This window comes from Strongylocentrotus purpuratus, unplaced genomic scaffold (assembly GCF_000002235.5).
Source record: "Strongylocentrotus purpuratus isolate Spur 01 unplaced genomic scaffold, Spur_5.0 spur5_scaffold_2, whole genome shotgun sequence".
NCBI classification, from domain to species: Eukaryota; Metazoa; Echinodermata; class Echinoidea; order Camarodonta; family Strongylocentrotidae; genus Strongylocentrotus; species Strongylocentrotus purpuratus.
In genome coordinates, this window is record NW_022145605.1 from 36,114,840 (window position 1) to 36,138,056 (window position 23,217).

A 23,217-nucleotide genomic window follows, 5' to 3' on the forward strand; every position below is an offset into this window, starting at 1 on the left:
CCAAAATCGTTCCTCGCACACACACTCTCGCCACTTTTGGTGGGAAGCTGTCGGGCTGGAAGTTTGCCAGCGAAACCGATGCACCCTCGGAGATTCGCAGCGCGTAATTTTATCGGGACTCGAAACGTTCGTCTTGGGAAGCTGGCGGGGTAGCTTTTTGAAGCGAGGTCGGCTGGTGGCAAAATGAGAGTAACTACGATCGAGAACATCGTAGGTGTTCTTAACTTATTAATAAGATAATTCTAAATTCTATTTGAGATAAAATAATAAACTAGACCTACAAACAAACCTCGACAGATCTCTAATGACTATTTGAATGCTTGTTTATTTCTCCATTTGACGATTTGTTTTCTTGATCCTGGCCTTCGATTTGTACGTACGTACGTGCGTGCGTCAATAGCATGCAGTACCATATCATGCGATCGGCGCGCTAGCGCATTGCCTATATAATAACAAAGGACGCATTTTCACGGCACTTGCGCCTGATTAAAGCACTATATACGAAGCTAGAAGAGAGCTCGTGGGCGGCAGACTGTTCGTGATTCGTGTATTTTTACTGTTCTAATAATTTATGGGCGCATTTTCACGGAAAACATTTGCGCCTTGCCGTCTACTGGTCTAGTTTTAGATGATTATGGGCGCAATTGGTGGTTTTATGTGCGCAAATTAAAAAAAAAAAGGGCACGTCCAGTTGGAAAAAAAGGCACGTCGGCCAGTTTGAAAAAAAAGGGCACGGCCTTTTTGGCCGTGAATTTATCTTTTTTTGGGAGGGCACCGCGGCCAGTCATAGGGGCATCGACGGCCTGGCCGTCGATGGCCGTCGATTAATTTAAGGCCTGATTCATGATAAGCAAGCCTTGTCAAATCAGATTTTATTCAAATTATTACAAAAAGACAAACATCTTCTCCATGTACATGTACATGTATGTACACATACAGTATGGAAGAGAGCATCACAGAATACAACTGACCCTCACTCATACTGGATCAATACTGACTGGAATGAGTGGAGTGGGGATGCATGTAATTCAGCACAGAAAGTATTCACTGATAACGCTCCTTATTGATTTTTTTGTTTCCTGCCTGTTTCCCTATTGCCCAAACAAAAGATGTTGGAAGGCTGAAACTTGTGCAGGGTTACAAAGACAACATTTAAATTTTGAATATCAAGCCAGAGTCAAAACGTTTAACCAACAGTTAAACGACCACATTCATCAAAACCGCTTAGCTTTTCTCGCCTTGTTCAACCGTTATTTTTGTGCAATTTGTTACATGCATGTTGTTTTTGTTTTTATCCTTAACATTTTGTTATATCTTCATCAAGGCATCAGCACTGATTAGCGCATTGACGCCGAATACTTTCCCCGTTTCCATTTTTAGATACAGTTTGTTAGTCATGCACAAGTCTTATTTTTGTTTTGTCCTTAGTAATATTATTATTATTTGGATGGGCACCCTGACGCCGATCAGTTTATTATTGCTGATTCATTTCCGTTTCATTTTACAGTTTATTTTAATGCAGTTTGTTAGTGTCAAATGAATCTTGTTATGAAACTAATTATTATTTTTGGATCTCTCCGTTATCAGCTTAGATGTCATGCCACTAACTGATATTTTCGGTTTTCCGGATCTGCAACAAAGTCTCAAAACTTATTATCATTTTTGGATCTACGTATCTCTCACGATGTCTCACCAATACATTATTATTTTTGGATCTCGGTACGGGCTACGATGTCTCACCAATAATAATTATTTTAAGATCTCTGTATCGGCTACGATGTCTCGCCAATAATAATTGTTTTTAGATCTCCATATCGGCAACCGAGTCTCGCCACTAGGCCTGAGTCAAAACGATTCCCCGCCCAGTCCCCGAACGTCACATCGAAACCCGGGTTTGAATGTTCGAGTTTCGGGTTTTACAAAATTAAATTTGACACTGATATTTTGAAATATAGAACTAAAAATATGCAATTCACAAACTTATATTTCAATATAATCAAATAAATATGCTTTAGAAATAAATGGATATTGTTTCAGTTGACGGTAGGTGTTTTTATCGCTCTAAAATTGAGGCTGCAAGAAAGGAATCACGCTTCGTGGTACCGATCGTGTGCGTTCAGAAACGGAATGGAAATAGATCTACGGCCCACTGAAGACAAAGCAAGAAAGTACCACACACAAGACTAAAATGTTGATCAGACTATTACAATTAAATCGTAATACTAAAGGCATCAATTTAATTGTCAAAATATATCCACAACATAATGGTTTACCCTTGATAGTTTGATGAAGGAAAACAAATTAAAGCTCTTGAAATAACATCAAAGTGCCTTTCGTTCGTTCAAAAAATGCGTGTGTAAAGGCAAGCTGAAGTTACATGTACGAGTCAAGCTTGATATGCATGCATGTTTACATCCATAAACCGTCATCCGACCTGATCAGAACAATAAGCATTGAACCAATAAAAAACCATCACGTAAGACTCTAAGGGACTCTAATTCAACAAAATTACCATAACATATTAATTTGAATTGAGTAATAATACTATAGATATTCATAATATCTTACAGAAATAATGATATTTCATGAGCTAAGTACTCGATATCGAGTTCAGCTAGCTATCATTTTGAAATGAGACGTAATTGTCATGCATGCAGCGCAGTAGCTACATGTAGATGGCAGCATGCAGCAGAGCGGGAAAACAAATTGCGGGCCTTAGACGGATCACGTGATATTTGCGTGCCTTTGATCACGTGATATTTTCCTCTCTGCCGCCATCTGCATGACGTGATGAAAATAGATTGCAGTTTCGCGATTAGTGGTCTAGGTTCAGCTAATATGATCTACCAAAACAAAATCGACCGCGAAAAACTCGACCCCTACGCTCCGTCTCGATCTCTCAACTGCAAAAATGTACGTGTTTTGGCATACTTGCGTGCGACATGGTAAGCCAGGTAAGGTATGCAATATGTTTTTTTTTTACGACCGATTTTTTTTGTGTATACAATTTTACACGGAGATTCGGCGCACGTGTGTGCGCCAACCAAGATATGCACACAATGAATACGAAGCTAGAAGAGAGCGTGCAGCCGCTCGTAATCGTTACAGGGGCGATTTGAGATTATTTCCTTTTTTGATGTCACCCCCGAAATTATATTTTGGGCCTATTTCGGGGGCTGTTTATGGTGTTTCCGGGGCGAATCCGCCCTCCACCCCCGTGTATTTTTTTGGCTGTGAAGGTCTCTGTACAAAGTCAATGTAAAGGAGGGGGTAATCGACCATCACCAGTTTTCGGCCGATCCGTTGGATGCATGGTAAAAAAAAATTTAAATACATAAAATACGCATAACAGCATGTCACATATCCCACACATACCATGCCATGCCAGAGTCACAGAAGAACCACATTTGCAATGGAAAATATATCCTAAAATATCACATTTTAGCGATGTTATCGGCGGTCCCGCTACCTGAATCTGAAAAACCGAGTATCTTACTCGTGTCTGTAAGAAATATGGGTACCGTAAAATGAGCTTTATTTCAAGTATTTTTCAGATTTAGAGCCCGATTTTGTGTTAGTCGCAAGCTCAAAAGTATTTCACCGCATATATTAAATCAATGCAGCCGGACACTGCAACGCGCACACGATATCTCTGTCTAATTCAGATTCCAATTTCCGATCACCGCAGTACTAGTTTTCGGCCTGGAGAGCTCCGGGGAGCTCCAGGGAGCTCCGGCATGGGCTACCTGCTCCGCCCGCTAGTGATATAGATCAGCGCGGAAACGCACGGCGCGTGCGCGCTTCCTATTGACTTTGTACATGCGGCCTAAAACTTGATCGCTATGCCGATAACTGCCTCCGAAACAGTGAAAATTGAAATGAATATTGTCATGGCAATTCGTGATTTTTTTCTGGGATTCTTTTTTTGTTTAAATAATAATAATATTTGCTTCATGATTTGAACAAGAAATGATAATAAAAAGGAAGTAAAGGGTCCAAAAAATAGGATTTTGTCTTAAGTGTAGAGTGTCTGAACGATTTTTCAATTTTCAATTTGGGATTATTTTTCACCATTTTTGTTTGATTTTTTAATAAAAAATGTTATCAGAATAATACATTTCAAATTTCAAAGCTCACCGATGTTTCTATCAAAAGATAGCCTACAGCCCCTCCAAAACGCTGCAATATTCATATCAATTTGGCCAGAATCGAAGAAAAAGACGTACATGCAGAGTTATGTTGTTATGCTAAATTTAGCCAAACAGCTGTATTGCGCAATATGCAAGCGTATGCATAGCGTACGCATGTTATGCGCAACTTGCAGCTTGAGCCACGTTGTCTTCGCGACATGTGCCATTGACTAGAATGGCTAGCCATTCGCACAATAAACCCGGAAGTGAATACTATCCATACTTTCATTCGGGTTTTGTTCTTACGCGGAGATGTGTTACGCGATGTAACCATGGTTTGGACTGAGCGGAGCGCATGCCTCTCTAATTAGCTGACCCAACAAATAGGGGGAAGGGTATTTTTAAACTGTAATCCTTTGTGATCCCTGGGGACTAGCGAAAAAATAAGCGCATAGATATAATCCTCAGGACTGGGACTACTTATTGATCAGGGCTGCATATCTCAAAAGTGTCAAACCTCAAAGTTAGCCAGGACAAAGATATTTTTAGAATTCCGAGATGCAGCCCCTTTGGAAATATGGGGATTCACCTGCTCTTTCATACATGTATGACACCTCATTTATTGAGGAGTCTATCACCTTCAAGATCACAAACAATAAAGGTTTGAATCTTGATTTGAAAAACAAAAATTTGACCAATTTTGCATGGTCGTGCAATGCACGTACATGTAGACTGCATAGGGATGCGTGTAATCTCTATGGGAAGAATTTTAGCACACAACATCGGGTGCGCGATCAGACACCCTATTAAGTGGCCGAAAACCCCCTCCTTTACTCTAAAATGCATCAAGAAAATCATCCTGGAATCCGTTTTTTGCATCGCCAATGTGCCAATCAAAATTATGGAACATCTGCTTTTTTGCAGACGATCCTTATCCTCGGACCAGTAGTAGGGAGGCCAATGCCCGGGCGTAAGGCTTCTACACCTATGATTTGTGCGCTCGTCGTCCACTTCAAAAAATTAGCAGAACAGAAAAAATGATGTAAAAATAAATATTGATCATGAAAATAAGAAAATAAAATACAATTATACATTTCAAAACATACCTATAATCATGGATCTGTAACGGTCTTTCACCATTTGTTGACGATCTCGCAGATTCTGACGTATTTGAATCCAATAATTGTCGTAGCAGAAGCTACATGACGCACACGCACCACCGACTAAGAAAATCCTAGAGGGCGTAGAGGTTTGCTCACTAAAAGTAAAAACCTTCTCGTTGGCAGAAGGTAGACCCTAAAAATATGGGTTCCGTTTTGAGTAAAGAACTTTTGATAGAGATCAACATTTCAGATGTTCACAATTGCCACTTCTAACAACTAGAAAATATAAAGAAAAAAGATCTATTTAAATACAGATTTTTACAAACTGAATATTCGAAGGTAGATAGAATACGATGTTTCTGTCAATCTTGCGTTGGTTTGAGCCCTATACATGTAGCTACATCCATCTCACAGTTTTTCCTTCAAAAAACTGTGCGCCATCTACACGTTCGTAATGGCGTTATCACAGTTTTTCCTTCATAATCATTTTGCCTTCGGCGTAGACTAGAAGAGATGAGATTGATGTAGATGACTTCGGCAGCGAGAGTTTAACACGGCTTGCAAGATTTTCAACATGGATGTCGATTTTGACCCACAATTTCCTTAAAAGGGACCATTAAACGGATTATTTCAATCAAGTTAGTAAGTGTAACCGATGTATTATAGCCTAGGCCTAATTTACATTTGGATATGGACGAGGTAAAATGACATTTTGGGGGATTTTGGGGGCAAAACGCTACGACCTGAAATGGCCGTGGCGTTATCAAGGGAATGTGTATAGACGGTTTCCGTCTCTAAAGAGAGAGCCGGCCGACCCTACCCCAAAAAGAGGCTAACGAACGAAAGAGACGGAAAATTCGGTCTAGATTTGAAGGTGTGTGTTTTGTGTATGATACATGGTTAGTGAGTACCGTACGTTATGTTTAGGATCTATAGCGAGAGAGAGAGAGAGAGAGAAATAATATAGTACACGTCTGCGAACGTAGTCACGTGCTGATTCCGTATTGTGTTCGCTGCAAGATGGATGTTAATTGGACCTCGTAACTTCTCGATCGTTGATAATGCAGTGTCAGATTGATCTTTACTCATGAGGAAATACTATTGGATTTGGAATACCACCTTAAGGTAGGCCTAATTGTTAATTTTAATTCTTTTCTAGGATTATATCGACTACAATCACGTAGATCTACGTTTATTTTTTCTGTCTGGTCATGTTTTGTCCCTCCATGGCTCGATTTCAGGACTGTGGCTTGCAATGCAATTACCTAGCTGTGTCGGTGTGTGCGACCGATTCAAGGCCAGCCGCTGATGATGAATGGAATTTCGCGCGAAGTTTTAAACTTGTTGTCCGGGCAATGACAGGCCCCATCCCCTCGGGCCTGTCTAATTAATTATGAACGTAATTTTGCGACATGAAATATAATTGTTTCAAGGCTCTTACGTACAGATAGGCATAGACCTTCTAGAAGGAACTGTCTACAAAAGAGCTGGATATCTTCTCCTTATTTGATGGAACTTCTGGAGTCGGCAGATGGGTGGATTTTGTTAGTGAAAGAAAATACTTTCTTTTAATCTTTGTTTTATTATAAACAAATTAGTAATTAAAAAGTTAGATTTTGGCATTGACCTCCCTACCAGTAGAGTCTAGACATCACTTGGCGTTGAGGCTGGCGTTGAGGCTGGCGTTGAGGCTGGCGTTGAGGCTGGTGCATGGTTGAGCTATCGATAACGTGCACGCACGCGCGATCGGTATCGTTCTTCTCAACTGACCATCGGGGTTGGAGCTCGGTTCAGCAGCCTTTCCAAGCTCTCAACACCAACACCAACACCGAACACCGTACTTGAAATCACTCAGCATGCTCAGTGAACGTTTTGTCGACAATGTCAATGACAATGTCTGTCATCTGGTCATCATCTTGTCAATGCAAATTGCAATGGCAATGATATGCGAAAAGAAATAGTTAATTTTCAGCTCTTTAAATATGTATCATGAGTCTCTACAATTACAACACACCACAAAAATAAAACATTTTACCGCCCTGATATAGAAAATGCAACATACTCACTTGGTATTCGTTTAGAAAAATCTTTTTTTTAGCCTTCAGTGGATACATTCACCGTTAACCTCGACTGTAGTGTAGGCCTACTGCACTATGTACTGTACGTGCATGCTGTACTACGTGCGACGTATTAATTGTCCAACAATAACCACAAACTATAAAGATATAGCCAATAGAGGGAGCGCGACGGATTATAGGCAGCGAGCACAGGCTATATATAACTCTCTCGCGAGGATTGTTTGGACTACTCATGTAAACTCATAAAACCAAGTGAAAACTTGGCAACTACATTGAGACAACTTTAGATGTTATAAACGTTGAATTTACTACGGCGAAAAGTTTTATAATTTAATGCTAGAAAGGAAAAAAGAGAAAATTGGTTTCCATTTTTGGCAAAATATTTTAGGCCTACCAGAAACATTTGTTTGGAAAGATGTATTTCAGTTCAAATTTAATAACATAAGAGACAATAAGATCAAACAATATAATTTCAAATTAATTCATAGAATATTGCCATCTAAAGACAATCTCTTTATATGGAAAATCGTACAGTCTAACGAATGTGAAATTTTTCGTGAAAAAGAAACTATTGAACATTTTATATTTCGTTAATTGCAAGAAATTAAGAGTTTTCTGGAAAATTATCTCAAGAATTATATATTTCATTTTTAAAATAGAAATTGAAATTGATATGAAAATGTTATTGATTGGATATAAAATAGATAACAAAAAAATATACTTTACTTAATTTTTGGATAAATTATGCTCAACTAGTTATATACAAAGACTACGTAAAGCGGAACTTTGGAGAAGTACCAACCAATCCAAAGAGGTTAATAAATAATTTTATTTCATCATTAAAATGTTATTTGAAATACAAAGAAAATATAAAATACTTGGATATTGAGGAAGTTAAGAAAGTATTAGAAATGTTAAAATGCTCATTTTAAGATATTCTGTTGATCTTGTATATAATTCATGTTTCATTTTACTTGTTTTGTAAATAATATATATGTATTTTGAAATGGAACAATAAAGTCCCTCTGAAGAGGTAAAGAGAAAAAAAAAAAGTGAAAACTTGGCAAGGCAGACATTCTCTCTCTTTATTTTTTCATCTCCTCCACATTCATTTCTCCTTTACCCCTTCTCTCTTCCTCGCTCACTTTCTCATTTTTTATTTAACTGCTTAACTACTTCATGCCATTTTACAGGCCCAAAAAAAAAAGATCAATGCTAATCTTCATAGATTTGCATATTATGGGTTGTTTGGGTCATCTGTAACTACGGGAAGCTCCAACACCGGCGCCGGTGTTGGACCTTCCCGGAGTTAGGTCATCTGAAGAAAAAAAAAAATTGTGTATAAAATTAAAATTAAAAATAATTATAGTTATACAATTCTGAAAAATTGCTGGATTTTGCACAGAACACATATGCAACTATTAGCTTGATCTCCTTATATATTTTTTAAACTCAATTTTATTGCTCAAATTAACCAGGGTTTAAATGACGGTCAAATTAGTTCATGGCTCTCAAGAAATGACTTTTGGCCTTCTAAAATTGGTGTACCCTCTTTTGTAAATGAGTGTCACAATATTAAATTAAAGATTACCTATCAGTTAACCAATTACTAGAAATAAATATAAAAAAGGCACTTAATCGATATTGGGATTAATCTTTATCAATCTACATATTTCAAGACACTTAAGATTTCAACAAAAACAGTTGTATTTTTTTTTCATTACCAACTTTAATCATTCTACATACTATTCTTTTATTTACAGTATACACACTCAAACAAATTTGTATGTACAACAAAAAATACTTAATGAAAATTCATTTTTACAATATACTTTTACAAATGATCTGATTATGATCATGTAAAAGAAAGGAAAAGTGTTTCTGGGCAGATCTTTTTCAAGGAATCTAAGTTAGCAATAATATCAAAGTACTTTGGTTCAATACAATACCAGGCTGGTATTCATTCCTGATTGAACAGCTAACAGATATCATAATAAAAACATGGACATTTTTATTTTTTCAAATGTATATGAGAGCTAGAATATGAGACGTTAACTCTAGTACGGTAGTATATGAGTAAATTACCCTCTGGCACTCAGCAGATGTCAGTGTGTGATATTCATATATATGTATATATAATATATATATATATATATATATATCAGATTTGATAATTAATCGACCCATCATGCAAACGTTGTGATCTTTAGATTCCTTGTTGACCATACATGCGAGACAAACGAATGCATGTAACTAGCGATATTATTTTCGATAATATTGGATTTGTTGACAGAAATTTGAAGAGTAAAAGGGTGTCATATTGATAATAATAATATTCCGCTTTTATATAGCGCTTAATAAATGTACATCTACGATGTCTCTAATTAAGTGCTTTATACAGATATACTATTACCCGGCCATAAACATTCCTCTCTTATGATACCCCTAGAGGCGTTATTACCAAAAAATAAATAAAAGATTGTAAAGCACATACCACAAGTACATGCAACTAATATACAAACCATATGACAACCAAAATTCATGGCTTAAGTCAGCTTTGGAGCTGTCTTAAACTTAGGTACCGTAATGTACTTAGCCAAAAGCTTCAACTGAATATCAAAGTTGGCTATAAAGTATTTTACCTTTTAAAGCCTAAGATTGAGTGAAATACTCTAAAATAGGTATTGAATTGAATACTGTATGACCCAGGTGCCTATTAAAGAAATACTGTATGTGTATTTTAACCGGCAATGGAGGAATCCAGAGGGCTTGTCATGTGGTTGATAAGAACAAAGCATTGTCTTTGGTAATTGGCAATATATAGATTCATGTAGATAGAATTCGTTAAATATACAAATCTTGTTTTCATCAAATATCTTCTTTTTAAACAGTTTAAAATGAAAGGAATGATGAGATTCTATCAATATAATTCATACTGTGAAAAAATTAGATTTAATTCATGTAGGCAAAAATACAATATACATTTTCACAAACTAGACTTGCTCTTTCCAATAACCTTGTTAGATTTTCATGCAAGTAATGATTTCAATCGCCAGTATTAAAGCACTTCAATGGATAAATTCTGAAGAAGAAAAAAAAACTACAGAAATGTTTTCCCCATTAGACTTCTGAAAAATGTTTCTTGGATACATCATAATCAAATCATGCTTAAAACATTTCACAACGATAACAACATCAAAATACACTATAAAATGATACTGTGCTGTAAGCAATATGAATAGAAACAAAACTTGGTTATGTGTTTGGGGGAGACAACATACAATATCTCCTATACGAAATATATGCCATTTATCGAGTTTCATCAAAAAATGAAAAGTCGTTTGAAAAGGCCAATTACTTTATTACAAAGAACAAACAGTCCAATAGAGAGGATTCACAATTAACAGCTCCCGGCCACACTGGCAAGCCGCGACAGCCTGCCTGCTAGGCAAACTTTTCAGCTCGTGAGTATTTTCTTTCAACCAGTGCAACCGTTTTTAGTACTAAAACAAAACAATAAAGGCTTGTTCAAACATGATGCTGCAAAAACCACATTTTTGTAATTGCATGACCTAAAGTGTTATATATGCTTCATATTTCTGTATCTTATAAAACAGAGCTCAGTGAATATGCGCAGGCCCTTTGTTTTGCGCAGCTGCCATTAATTTACATGTAAAACAACTAGGAGATTTTTTTTCAGGCGGTTAATTTCCCCAGCCATATCTGAACATATATTCTTTGGTATCAATTATCTACATAGACCGTCACAATCTTCCACCATACCAATAACTTCTCAAATATTTGGTTGTCTTGATACAAATTTGGTTTCTCTTCCATAACACATTCTCATCATTTTTTGATATCTACAATATAAATAAGTGCTCAATGATTTATTTGGTCGAGCTGAATTTGATTAACCATTTGTGCATACCTGTGTATTTTCATTTGGAAAAAAGCATGCTACTTTGAATTAAGGTCCTAAAAGTTATTATCACTACAAGCTAACTTTTTACCCACATTCTGCAAGAAATGTTGATATTTCTAAATAACTCTTATAATCTGTCATTACACAATCTTAACCAATAGGCTGATCTTTAAATAGATTAAATCTCTAGTATGTGATAAAGGAACATCTTTAAGTCTCTGTAAAAACATGTTTCAAGATAATGGAAGAATATTATCCCTGCAATTTGAAAGACATGATATATTCCAGTATTTATTTCCCAAAACTATCAAAAAGAAAGCACCACAATTCAAACAACGCTGATATACATTTCTTTTATGGTCAGCCTTCTGTCTATTTCCTATTGTGACAATATTTCATCTTTACAAAATAATTGAAAACATAAAAAATACATAAGAAATATGGAAACACAGACAATACAAATCTGTTCATATATCTCCATCTCCCACTGCAAGAAAATGAACTAGAAAAATACACTCCAGTTTACCAATAAAGAGAAACATTTGAAGTATGTACAATGTGGTCATGCAGAAACAAGAGTCAAGGAAAACAGAAGAGAGCAAAATAATAGGATACAAATTTCAAATTTCTGCAAAAATAACACACAAGCTGGTATTTCAAGTCATCCCTAGAAAGGTATTGGAGAAACAATCCAATTAAGTTTGAACCATACTTGAGACGGGATGCAACAGTAAAGAGGGACAAATAAGCTAAGCTTCCAGTCTCTACACCCAAGTATACCCAAGTAAGTATGAAATGAGTGTAGATCAAGGTAATAGAAAAGGGAATTGTGGAGGAATATAGCAGAAACACACTTTTGAAATTCTGTAAAAGCTGTGCTCATTAATCATATTTTGGTGTATGCATGGGCTAACCAAACTATCTACACTGTACATAGATATCTTAATTTCAAACTCCAATACAACAAACATTTAAAAAAAAGCATTTGTTCAAACAGAACATGATAAAAAGCAATAAGATAAATTGCTGCAGTCAAAGCTCCCTAATGCTTTTCATAAAATTAATTCATGACAATGTAAGGAACTATTGCTTGAATTTGTCCCCCCAAAATATGTGTTTAATGACCTACCTTAACAAAAGTCAATCGTAAAAGCAACAAAAACACAAAAAATAATTCTTCTATAAAAGTAATACTCATTGTGGTCCAGTGAAACTTAACATCTCTCAATCTTATATGACCTTGGTTTGACCATGATATGAACTTGTTGTGACCTCAGTATGACTTTATTAGACTCCGCCCTCCTCCTTGAAATGCATGATTGCTTCAGCCATCTTCTGTCCTTTATCCTCCTTCTCCACTGTTCCCAAGTAAAGCTCACTGAAATCAAATCGATAACAAAAGAGGTTATAAGGAAGTGATTAAGAGCAGGAATTTAGCCTTAATGTCTATGGGACATCAAACAAATGATCCATTTCTTGTGGAAGATGCCAAATCTACACATTTCATTGATGCCCTTTGTTTCCTACTTTATTCAATTTTGATACCCAATCTTGAAATTCTCACAAAAATTCTGATTTAGAGTATGTGATCATGTGAAGTGAAACCAGGTTCATCAACTGTGGCTAGCTGCCTTTCAAAGACTACCTTGTTTTTCTACCCTTTGAGCTGTATTTTAAATTAAAACCTCTAAAAAAAGGAAAATGGTAATATGATAATCTGTCTGTACAGACTGGCTTTTCTACTTTTCACTAAACTTTTGAAGGTAGCCTATAATGGTCTGTCTATTTCTAAAGAATATTTTCCCCATCACTAATTGTAAGTCTTTTTATACAGCAGTACTTTGACCGAGTTTGACCTAAACCTGCCATTTCAAGGTCATCCAAATGTTCATTGACCTTAAAATTAATTGTCATTATCAACTTAATTTGTCAACATTCTGAGATAAACAAATGCTGCTGATTCCCAATGGTGATTAAAATAAATTTTTAAATATGACAACTAAGGGTTATTATTAATAATATTAACAATGAGAAAGGTATCTAAATAAGAGCAAAGAAAATTGCTCTACTTCTATCACTGAATGAAAAAAAAAGCCTAATTGAAACAAAAATTATAATGGTAACCTAACTCTTTACTGTAACCTTCACCAATTAAAGGAAGTATTTATAATAAAACAAATTGTATATATCCAACTCTTTAACTAGCTCTCATTATTCGCAACTCAAATTTTAGCACATCAATCTTTTCCTACTTCTAGTCTACTAGCAATCATTATTAACCGTATCAGACAACTGAGCAGGGCAATTATAAAATTGTATTGTCGAGCACTGGATGCACAGTGCTGGTTTGACAATGTTTTTGCAGCTTTTCATGCTAGGAAACCCTGTGCAGTGTAGGCTATTGTATTTTACATAATTTAAGAGTATAAGATAGTAGGTGTTTCTTGTTTGCTCTAGATGTCTGATGTGGCTAATAATAGTAATATTGACTGCCTAATTCAGGACAATATGACTTGTCATATATAACCCTCACCTTCGGTTTGGGCGATATATGTTGTATTGCCCTAACGGCAGTCGATATTACTTAATTATCAATACCAGTATCTAAGCTAGAAGCAGATAAAAACATTCCTCAAAATATCTATCTAAATATTTAGAACTGGAAGACAAAGTATTGAGAAGAAATTGTATAAATAAGAAAATGTTTCTTGAAAATAAGATTGACTTTAACATTATCTCCATCATGTTATTGTACAAGAGAGAAAGAAATTAAGTTTTCAAAAAAGTTAGAAAAGATTAATAAATAAGTAATGAGTTTCATAAGATATACACAAGTATGACTTCTAGGTGGGAAATCGTATATGAAATTATAAATGAGGATATATTAGTAATGAGTTTCATAAGATTATACACAAGCATGACTTGCACATGTAGGTGGGAAATAGTATATGAAATAATAAATGATATATTAGTAGATTAGGCTACGGATTAAGATTCTAGATTGGAAAGTATATAGAATATAAGTGACCCTAACAGTGCAAGGTGATGATGTACAGTATAACATACAGAATACTCTGCACACAAAAAAAACCATGAGCACAGAAACGTTCACACCTGGAACCCAGTGAATAAATAGTGTTATATACCTCTCTTTAGAAATCTAGCCATCTGATTGGTCGAAATTGCAGTCGTGATTTTAGCCATTCCCCTCATATACCTGCCAACCGGTCAATAGTCTTTTTAAAGATGCCTATTGCCCTGGGTAACAGGCCGCATATGTCAATTGTGCTCAGATCCCCATTGGTATATGTGTTAAAATTTTCTTTGTGCGAGCGTGGACACCATACAGTGCTTTTTGTCTGCGATTCCCAAATGATTGAAACTTTCAGTCATTTTTCCAGCAAAGATAAACAGACAGTTTCTCAGATTTTATTACTCAATAAAAGGATAAGGTAAGAATTCTTGGTAGATATTTGTTTGAATTCGGCATATAAAAGACATATCGACTGCTTTAATATTCAAGGTTTGGCTGTTTTATAGGCTCTCGGGAAACTTGCACATCTTGCCATGACCCCTCGGCGCGCCTCTGGGCCATGGCAAGATGTGCGCACGTTGATCGTTTAGATGACACTTTACGTCATCATAAAATAAACGCTGCGGTTTTGTCGCATCATATATAAACAAGCCTGCAATACAATGTCTCATCATTTTGTATCAGGCTCCTATAGTATAGAGGTATCGACTGCTTTGAGAGGCCTGGCTGGTTTTATACACTCAAGGGGATACTTTCTGTACACAAGGACAGACAAATACAGAAATTGCCTTTTTGATAAACAATTTGGGATACTGAGCGTTGTGCATATATGCAATAAAAATGTCCGCGCGTTCAGATAACCCTTAAAGATATTAAAAATAATGCATTTTCGGAAGTACTCTTCTGTTATAGGTTATGTACTACAGTTATTCCTCTTATAAGTGAATACAAGTACCTACATAAGACAGTTTTTAATGAAATCTTCCAAGGTATCATAAATAGCTTCATTTTTTATTTGAAATTGGAAAATGGCCATTACAAAGCGGGAAAATCATCCAGTTTTTCTTAAGTTAACAAATTTCTAAATCTAAAAATAATAATTTGGTTTCTATATTATATACTGCTGACCTTTAGCACCTTTAGAGAAAATGGAAATGGAAAGAACCATTTTTTTTTTTAATGAATATCAAAATGAATATGTAAAGAGACAAGAATGAAGTAAAGGAAAAAGTACATGTAGATGCAAGATAAATCTAAATCTAAGTGAAAGAAAAAAATAATTACATTAAAAAAATAGAAGAAATTGTAACTTTTTTTATTAGACCACTGCAAATCCTCCCACATACCTGTTAAAAGTCCATAAGGCAAATCTGCTCTTTACATATAACAACTAACAATGGATATACAGCTTATAATTTTCAAAGAGTTAACAGAGCATATGACTATATACATACCTTTGCATATTAAATCTTGGCATAACCAAGATAAAGCTCACTAAATAATTGAAATGAAGCAAGATAGTACCAGGGAAATGCATGCATGCAAAAATAAATAAATGTGACAAATGAAAGTGTGAGAAAACAGCAAACTGAGATATATATTTGACATTCTTATAGCGATGCAAGTCTGTTGGTATTAACACTGTTGCACTTTCACATAAAGTTGGAATAACTTTTTCTCATCTTTTTAATGAAAAGATTGTGACAATATGTTTATTCTTGATAGACAAAGTTCTGAGAAGATATACACTTTATCTATACTGTCACTGTGTCACAATAAATTTTTTTTTTAAAGAGGTAAGAAAAAATTATTCCAACTTTGTGGGCAACAGTGTAACTGCAAGGGAATATGTATTATTATGAATGCACTGGTTTTGATGGTGAATCCAATCATTTGTGAAGGGGTTGACATTCAGTTTGCCTTCAGTTGCAATAATGCACCTTTGCATAATTTAATTATCTGATGATTCACTTGTAGTCCAGTTAAGCATCTCAATGTAGAGTTTAGGGTTATATTGCAAGACATGTAGCTGGCTCGCAAGCATTTTGGTTTTTTTTTTTCGTACAGTATGTTTTCTTGGGGGGGGGGGGAGGAGGTGGTGTAAAAGTAAAGACTGGTCGTGAAGAGCAAAGGGTGGGATGACTGACAGAGAACTTATACCTTCTCATAAAATTGATATTTACTACCCTTTCTCATGTATACATACCTGAGATATTGATAATAGCGGAGAAACATGGCTATATAGACCACAATTTAATACACTCTAAGCCCCTTATTCTGTGCATGGTTTCGTCACGGTAAATCAATCAAATATTAGTTTGAACTTGCACAGCCATCACCTCTAGAAACTGTCATCTAGCTATTCAGAGCCAGAAGGGCAATTGACTAGGTATGTGTTAACTTCAAGTATATGAGTGAACACCTTGGCCTACTGGTTCTAAACAGATGATGTCATAATATTTTCAGATCTTTTTGTAAGCAGAATGATAAGCAATATAGAGAGAACATTTGCCAACTTGCAGAAGAACAATTACATTTTCTTACCAAAGTACTAATGAATGAACCAGGTTGATCATTATAAAGCAAAAGAAAATGTACATATCAATGTTTAAAATCATTAGTTTGTGTTTCCATGTCAGATTTCATTTCAACATCAAAGCACATGCATTAGAAATGCATTTGAATTCACTGTTTTAAATAAAAAATGCAATAATCTGCTAGCAATTCAGAGCTTATTTTGAATTTATGTCCATTCTCCCAGAGATCATTCTACGGTTATATTAATCAATATTACATCCTTGAAATCATGCCGCATAGTTGCCATCATCAAACTGCGACAAGGTAAAAATCAGAATAGTTCTCATCATAAACATGATCTTATCAATCTATTTTTGAAAAATCCACTCAAGGGCAATTAACCCTGTTGTATGTCCTATAGAAATCATGCATGTTCAGATATAGTAAAATGTCGTTGTAATGTTGGCACATTTCAATAGGTGATGCACAAGGCTTTAGAAATTTTGTATTTTTCCTTTTTTTATCTTCAAGTATTTGTTCCCTGTTAATTCCATCTCGTTCAAACTTGTTCAAAACATTGCTGAGAGTTGTGGAAGATGTTAAAAAAGGGTGCTATTTCCAGTATGCAAGGGATCCTGTCCATCCAAACATTTCTATGAATCATATAATTGCATGAGCCAAAAGACATACCAGTATGCTTTTAGCGCAGAGATAATGCCCTTTTGGTTCCAAATAGACAAATTATTTTATTAGAAGTGGATTAGAAAGCAAGCCTCTTAAATTATTGATGTATTATTGCTGTGCTATACATTGTTTAATATCCACAACAACTTTTTGTTCTCTCTCTCCAGAGATTCATATCAGTATATGATATATGAACCTAAAGAAACCAAACGTCAAAGATGGACATTTTGATTTTCCACAAGGGTAGCACAGTAATGATTAATCATGTAAAACAAGGGCTTTTAATAGAGCACATTCATATTGTTTATGGGAGTCACATAAATTACATTCTTCAGACCTGTATTAAAAAAGAAAACAAACATGAGTAGCAATGAGTGAATTACTATCTAATGAGTTACACACAATGCATGCACCTTAATTATCAAGAAGCCTGCTCTAGAAATAAAATGAAAGTGAATTATCAATATTAGACTTCTCTACCAGGATCAAGTTAAATTACATGCAAACATTTCTAGTCACCCCTGTTGAGGAAAATGGGCAAGTTAACAGGGCAACAAAAAGAATTCCACTGACATCTAGCATAAAGTATCCATACACCTGTACATATTGCCTACATACCATTAACATTTGTAACTGATGTGAACAACTTGCAACACAAAGAAGTTTGTTCACTTCTAAATTCTAATATGGGAAAATTATTTCATGGACTATTAAACTCTTTCGCTTTCACAACATTAGAACATAGATCTGATGTAATTTTGACTCACAAATTGCCTACTTTGCACATAAACCAAACCTAAAATATAATTTTGTTTTCATAAGGTAAAAAAGAAACATCAAAGGTGTTCACTATTTTGATATATTTTTTGTGATAGTGACGTTATTCAAAATTTGATACTGCATGCATCTTCTCTCTAAATTTCATTCCTAAATCTACATATTTTGCTTTCATTCTTATAGATAAGTCTGTATCATCTTTTGCCTGCAATTTTCAAGTTTCTATTCTACATTTGTTTGCAATTACACCTTTTTTGCACACTACATAATAGGTATTGTCATGAACTTTGTTAATTTACAATACAATGCTAATTAAATATACATACAATGTGTTATATGATAATACTATAATTTCATTCATTAGGGATTCCCCTATTCAGCATGCAATCTACAAATCAAGATCATTAAGTTCTCTCAGAAGTAGAAAGAGTATACCCAGTGACATCTACATGAAGGGAGAAAACACACTGCCATGCCACTACTGCTAGCTAGCCCCTAGGGTGGGGATGGAGGGAGGGGGCATGCACATAATACTAGTGACTTACCACAGGTAACATACAAAAACAGGGGTGGGGTAATCACGTTGCTCGTAGGAATTGCATATATACAAGAAGGTTGCTGTATGGGGTTACATGGAAGGACACATTGTGGACATAAACAACATTCATGCCCATAAACAATATATCAACAACTCAAAATTTACAAATCTACACTCAAATATAAATATGTTTCTTAAACTCAGTATCAAATCAAGTGGAACAAGCAGATACATATATGGATTTTAGTATATACTCAATCAATCAAAACAGTACTGATCGATAGATGTACTTTGTAGTCTAATTACCTTAACTTTTCAAGTTTCAGATTTTGATACTGTAGTTTGACTACCGGTATAATCTTATTTTTTTTAAAGAAAGGGAACAATCTATGTGATATTAGAGGTACAGTATCCAACAAAATTGAGTACACCCCTTAACAAGTTTTGAATTCTAAATTGACCTCTTACAAAAGTGTACTAAAAGCATAAATGTAACCCTTACAACAATGATAGAGTAGACATTCTGTGATATGTGTATCAGAACAAAACATTTATATCATAACAACAGTATAGCATATTGAGGATATTGTTAAAATTGTAGCAAAAAAGTTGGTACACCCAGCTTTTGTATGTAGATTGTCAATGGGTTTTACAGAGTAATGTGTCATCCTGTAGTTAAAAATTGTATTCTCATATTTGAGAACTGGTCAATAATCTGTATTAATTTATAAATGAAAGAGATCCCTTGTATTATTCTTAGCATAAATGCCTTTCTGAAGAAGTTACAGGTGGATAGGTAGGAGTTACATAGCATGTCAAATAACCTAAACCCAATAAAGCTCTTCTGGGCCATTCTATAACACACAAACTGGAGAAAGACACACAATTTCAAACTTTTGTTCCCTTTTCAACGTCAATGCTGAGGAGCGGAACAGGATGAAATCCAAGACTTAAAAGTAATATTGGTTATCTCTACACTGATTACAATTTATATAGTGAAAGGAAAAAATGGTGACCATACAAACTTTTGACAAATATTCCAATATGTTTATAGTACAGGGGTGTCCTCACTTTTGCGCTATACTTTTGGAATGGAATTAATATTTTGTACAAAAATGTACTAGGGGTACACTATCGTTGGATACTGTATTGGCAATGTAAGCAAAGGGTTAAAACCATTTCTCAAGAATGTCTGAATATCCATTACCATCCCTAATTCCTTCGGCTACAATTTTTACTCTCCAAACGTATGTGGATTCTTCCCTGATAATATAGCAAATATAATTCCCATAATCAGGCAAATCAGAAACCTATACAATGTTAAAGATTTGTAGAATCTGGCATTATAAAATTAAATCCAATTTTTATCATAGTCTTGTAAAAAAAACAAGACGAATGCTAATGCGACTCCTATATGCCTCTGCCCTAAATTCAGTAAGTGGATTGATTTATTCATGACATATCACAATGAAAATAAAAAGCCTATATCTTGTGGTTCTTGAGATATCGCAATAACGAGTCGAATACCTGGAATTCTAAGTAGACCTCTGCGACGTTTGACCTAGTTACTCCAAAACCTTTTCAGGGCCCTGTTGCAAATTGCAAAAACCATTGATGGTAACTTTGCCATCAATGGCATCTACCATGGTAATAGGGCTCAACAGCCAATCAAAATCAAGGTTTTCATGGTAGTTACCATTGATGGCAAAGATACCGTCAATGGTAAGTCTTGTGCAACAGGGCCCAGATTGTCTTCCTATCATCAAGTTTTAATTTCATATCTCAAGCGGTTCTTGAGATATATTAGTATAGCGTCAACGAGAAAGCTGTACGGATGGACGGACAACCCGGAAACATAATGCCTCCGACACCACGTCTTTGGGGAGTAGGCATAAAAAGGCATTACAATAGCTCGGCAACCTGGGGGTGTTTCACAGAGACTAAAATTAACTTAAGTTTGACTTGAACTATGGAAGGCCATTCATGCCACTCGTTACTCTCACTATTATGATCTTTAGATAATATATTTTTTCCTCCAATAATGAATTTGATTTGTATGTCCAAATGTCCCAATGCCAGTAAATGGTGAGAGAAAACAGTGGCATGAAGCCTAGAGGGGACCTGGCAGACATCCATATTTGGATGTATTAGGTTCTTCCCTGAATGTTCAAATCCTCAGATATTGGTACCTCATTCGTTTGATCAAATTAGTGCACTGCAATGCTAAAAATAAAACAGATTTTCAGCTCCAGCTCTGATAATCCTAATTGTGGTTTAAACATGTATATTTGCAAAAGAATTTTTTTTAAATATAACTTATGGACCAGATATAAGCAAAGCCATGAGCCATATGCAAGTTTTTGAGGAGGAACCAATATATTTGAGAACAAAGATATATAATCAAACAAACAAAACACCAGTACCTGTGCAGTAGCATGAGATATTAACATTAAGACAGGTGGTGTATGAACATATACTTTTGAAAGCACATTTTTGGTAGTTAAAGGTACTATGTCCCTTTTGCAGCCAACCTCAAATTCTGTAGAACTTTGCAGGAATTATAAATATTTCATGTATGTCCTATCTGTGAAATTTAAACGTTAGCAGTGTCCTCATAATCAAATTATGCAAGGAAACCCGTTTACTTGCTAGACTTCACTGTCAGACACTATTGAGTGACTGACTGGCTTTTTTCTTCTTTGGTAATAACATACATGAAAAGAGTTGTAAAGGGTACATGAGCATTTGTCTACATCAATAACCCACTTCTTGTGATGGCCAAGATTAAACTGATTGAATCTTTGCGCAGCATAAAACGTATGACCATTCGGTACAATTGTCTGAAAATCAAGACTATTACTTTTGGGCTCTATAGCCCTAAAGTCGATTTGACAACTAATAGTCGTTATTTTCCCACTTGAAGACATTTTCAAGCCCCACCTTTTTTAGGGAAGTTCTAAATTAGTATTATCTTTCAAATGCAGTTGGAATTTAACTTTTTCATTTCTTGGGCCTGCAAATGGGATATAGTACCTTTAATGCATTCTTTTGCAAAATTTACAAATTCCTCCACACAATATAGTTTTCTCTTGTGAAACCCCAAAATTTTGTGCCAATTTTGGAAGACAATAATATAGCATTTACAAATCTGTAATTAGCCAGAGAGTTTATACATGGATCTCTGTACTTTGTTATATTAAAACTTGCTTTGACCCTAGCTGGATCCACACAAATCAACCGCATGACCTCTGAATTACGACCTCCCACAAAACACATGATGCAATGAGCAAAGCAGCATGACATGGGGATGGTAAGAGGTAGGCAATTAATATATGTGACAGTTAAATGCAAGCTATAACGACAATGCACATGAATATTAGGACTAGGTAAATCGTCTGGACAACACATATCATCACGAGAATTATGTGTTACAATTTTGGTCACGGTACCATACCTGTAGTTAATTTCTCCATCGCCATCTTTGTCTAGTTCTGCGATCAGGTGAGCAATGTCATCATCTGTCAGATCTATGCCACTCTCCTGGAAACAACATGAGATGAAAGCATGCATGCAGGGTTGAACTTTCCAAAAGACAATAAGGATTAACATAACCTATAACGATTTTTTTCCCTCTTCTTTTTGCTCTTACCCTAAACTAATCTGTGAGTATTCAGATACACTAGCAGGGCCCGTGGAAAATCCACGGGATTCTAGGGGAGGGCCGGGGGTGGGGGGTTTAATAGAGGCCTATGTGCTATCGAAAATAAAATTAGATTATTTTTATATAGACAATTTGTGTAATATAATTATGCTGTTTTGACCATGAATGGCGCACCGTAACAAAAACTATGTCAGGTAGGATCTCGATAAGTACGATTTATTTGCATTATTATTGTTGTGATTTCAATGTAGTTTTTATGAAAAGAGTACAAAAGCAGAAGCTTGGATTATGATTATGTTGGCATTGTTCATAAATTTTGTTTAATAATTTTTAAAGTAAAGATTTTACGCGAAAAATCAGACGGTTTGTGCCAATATGTAGCAGCCAGCTGCATGCAGTGCACAGATTGACTCGACTGTGTGTGTGACTGTGAGCGTAGAATCAAGTGAATTTTTTTTTTCGGGGGCTCGATCTATATCAAATTTTCGGGGGCTACTTTTTCAACTTTCGGGGGCTCTTCTTTCTTGGGCTAATTTTTCATTAATCCATTTAAGGATATAGTTTGTTTAGTTTAGTAGCGTGGTGTTACGTAAAGTTAAGTTACGTCAAGTTTCTACGCCGAAAGTACGCAAAATTTTAAAAACATATTAAATTGTTTGCGTCCCTCAGGGTTTAGTAACGTAGAACAGCGTACTCTCAGCGTAGTTGGTACGCAACTCTACTATGGACCCCACGCCAATAAGTGACCTGCCAGTGTCACAAATAAGGTA

The 23,217-nt window shown here is 35.4% G+C and overlaps 2 protein-coding genes across 7 annotated transcripts in view; both read right to left on the reverse strand.

Annotated features, from left to right (window-relative positions):
• LOC584224 (serine/arginine repetitive matrix protein 2) overlaps positions 1-7,430 on the reverse strand; it is a 47,242-nt gene extending 39,812 nt beyond the window's left edge. For 2 of the 3 annotated variants that reach the window (XM_003726217.3, XM_030992315.1), the window contains exon 1: positions 7,300-7,429. The gene's annotated coding sequence lies outside the window, so the exon portion shown is untranslated. Of the gene's footprint in view, positions 1-7,299 lie in introns of all 3 variants that reach the window. The other variant, XM_011678504.2, reaches the window with a different exon arrangement.
• Positions 7,431-9,020: 1,590 nt separating this feature from the next.
• The window catches only part of LOC584206 (leucine-rich repeat-containing protein 74B), a 48,503-nt gene continuing 34,306 nt past the window's right edge, over positions 9,021-23,217 (reverse strand). For 2 of the 4 annotated variants that reach the window (XM_030992316.1, XM_011678505.2), the window contains 2 exons: positions 22,241-22,326; positions 9,021-12,614 (listed from right to left, as the gene is read on the reverse strand). In XM_030992316.1, the coding sequence (XP_030848176.1) occupies positions 12,524-12,614; positions 22,241-22,326 (177 nt within the window). In that variant the 3' untranslated portion in view covers positions 9,021-12,523. Of the gene's footprint in view, positions 12,615-15,724; positions 15,765-18,793; positions 18,867-22,240; positions 22,327-23,217 lie in introns of all 4 variants that reach the window. The other 2 variants (XM_030992318.1, XM_030992317.1) reach the window with 2 other exon arrangements.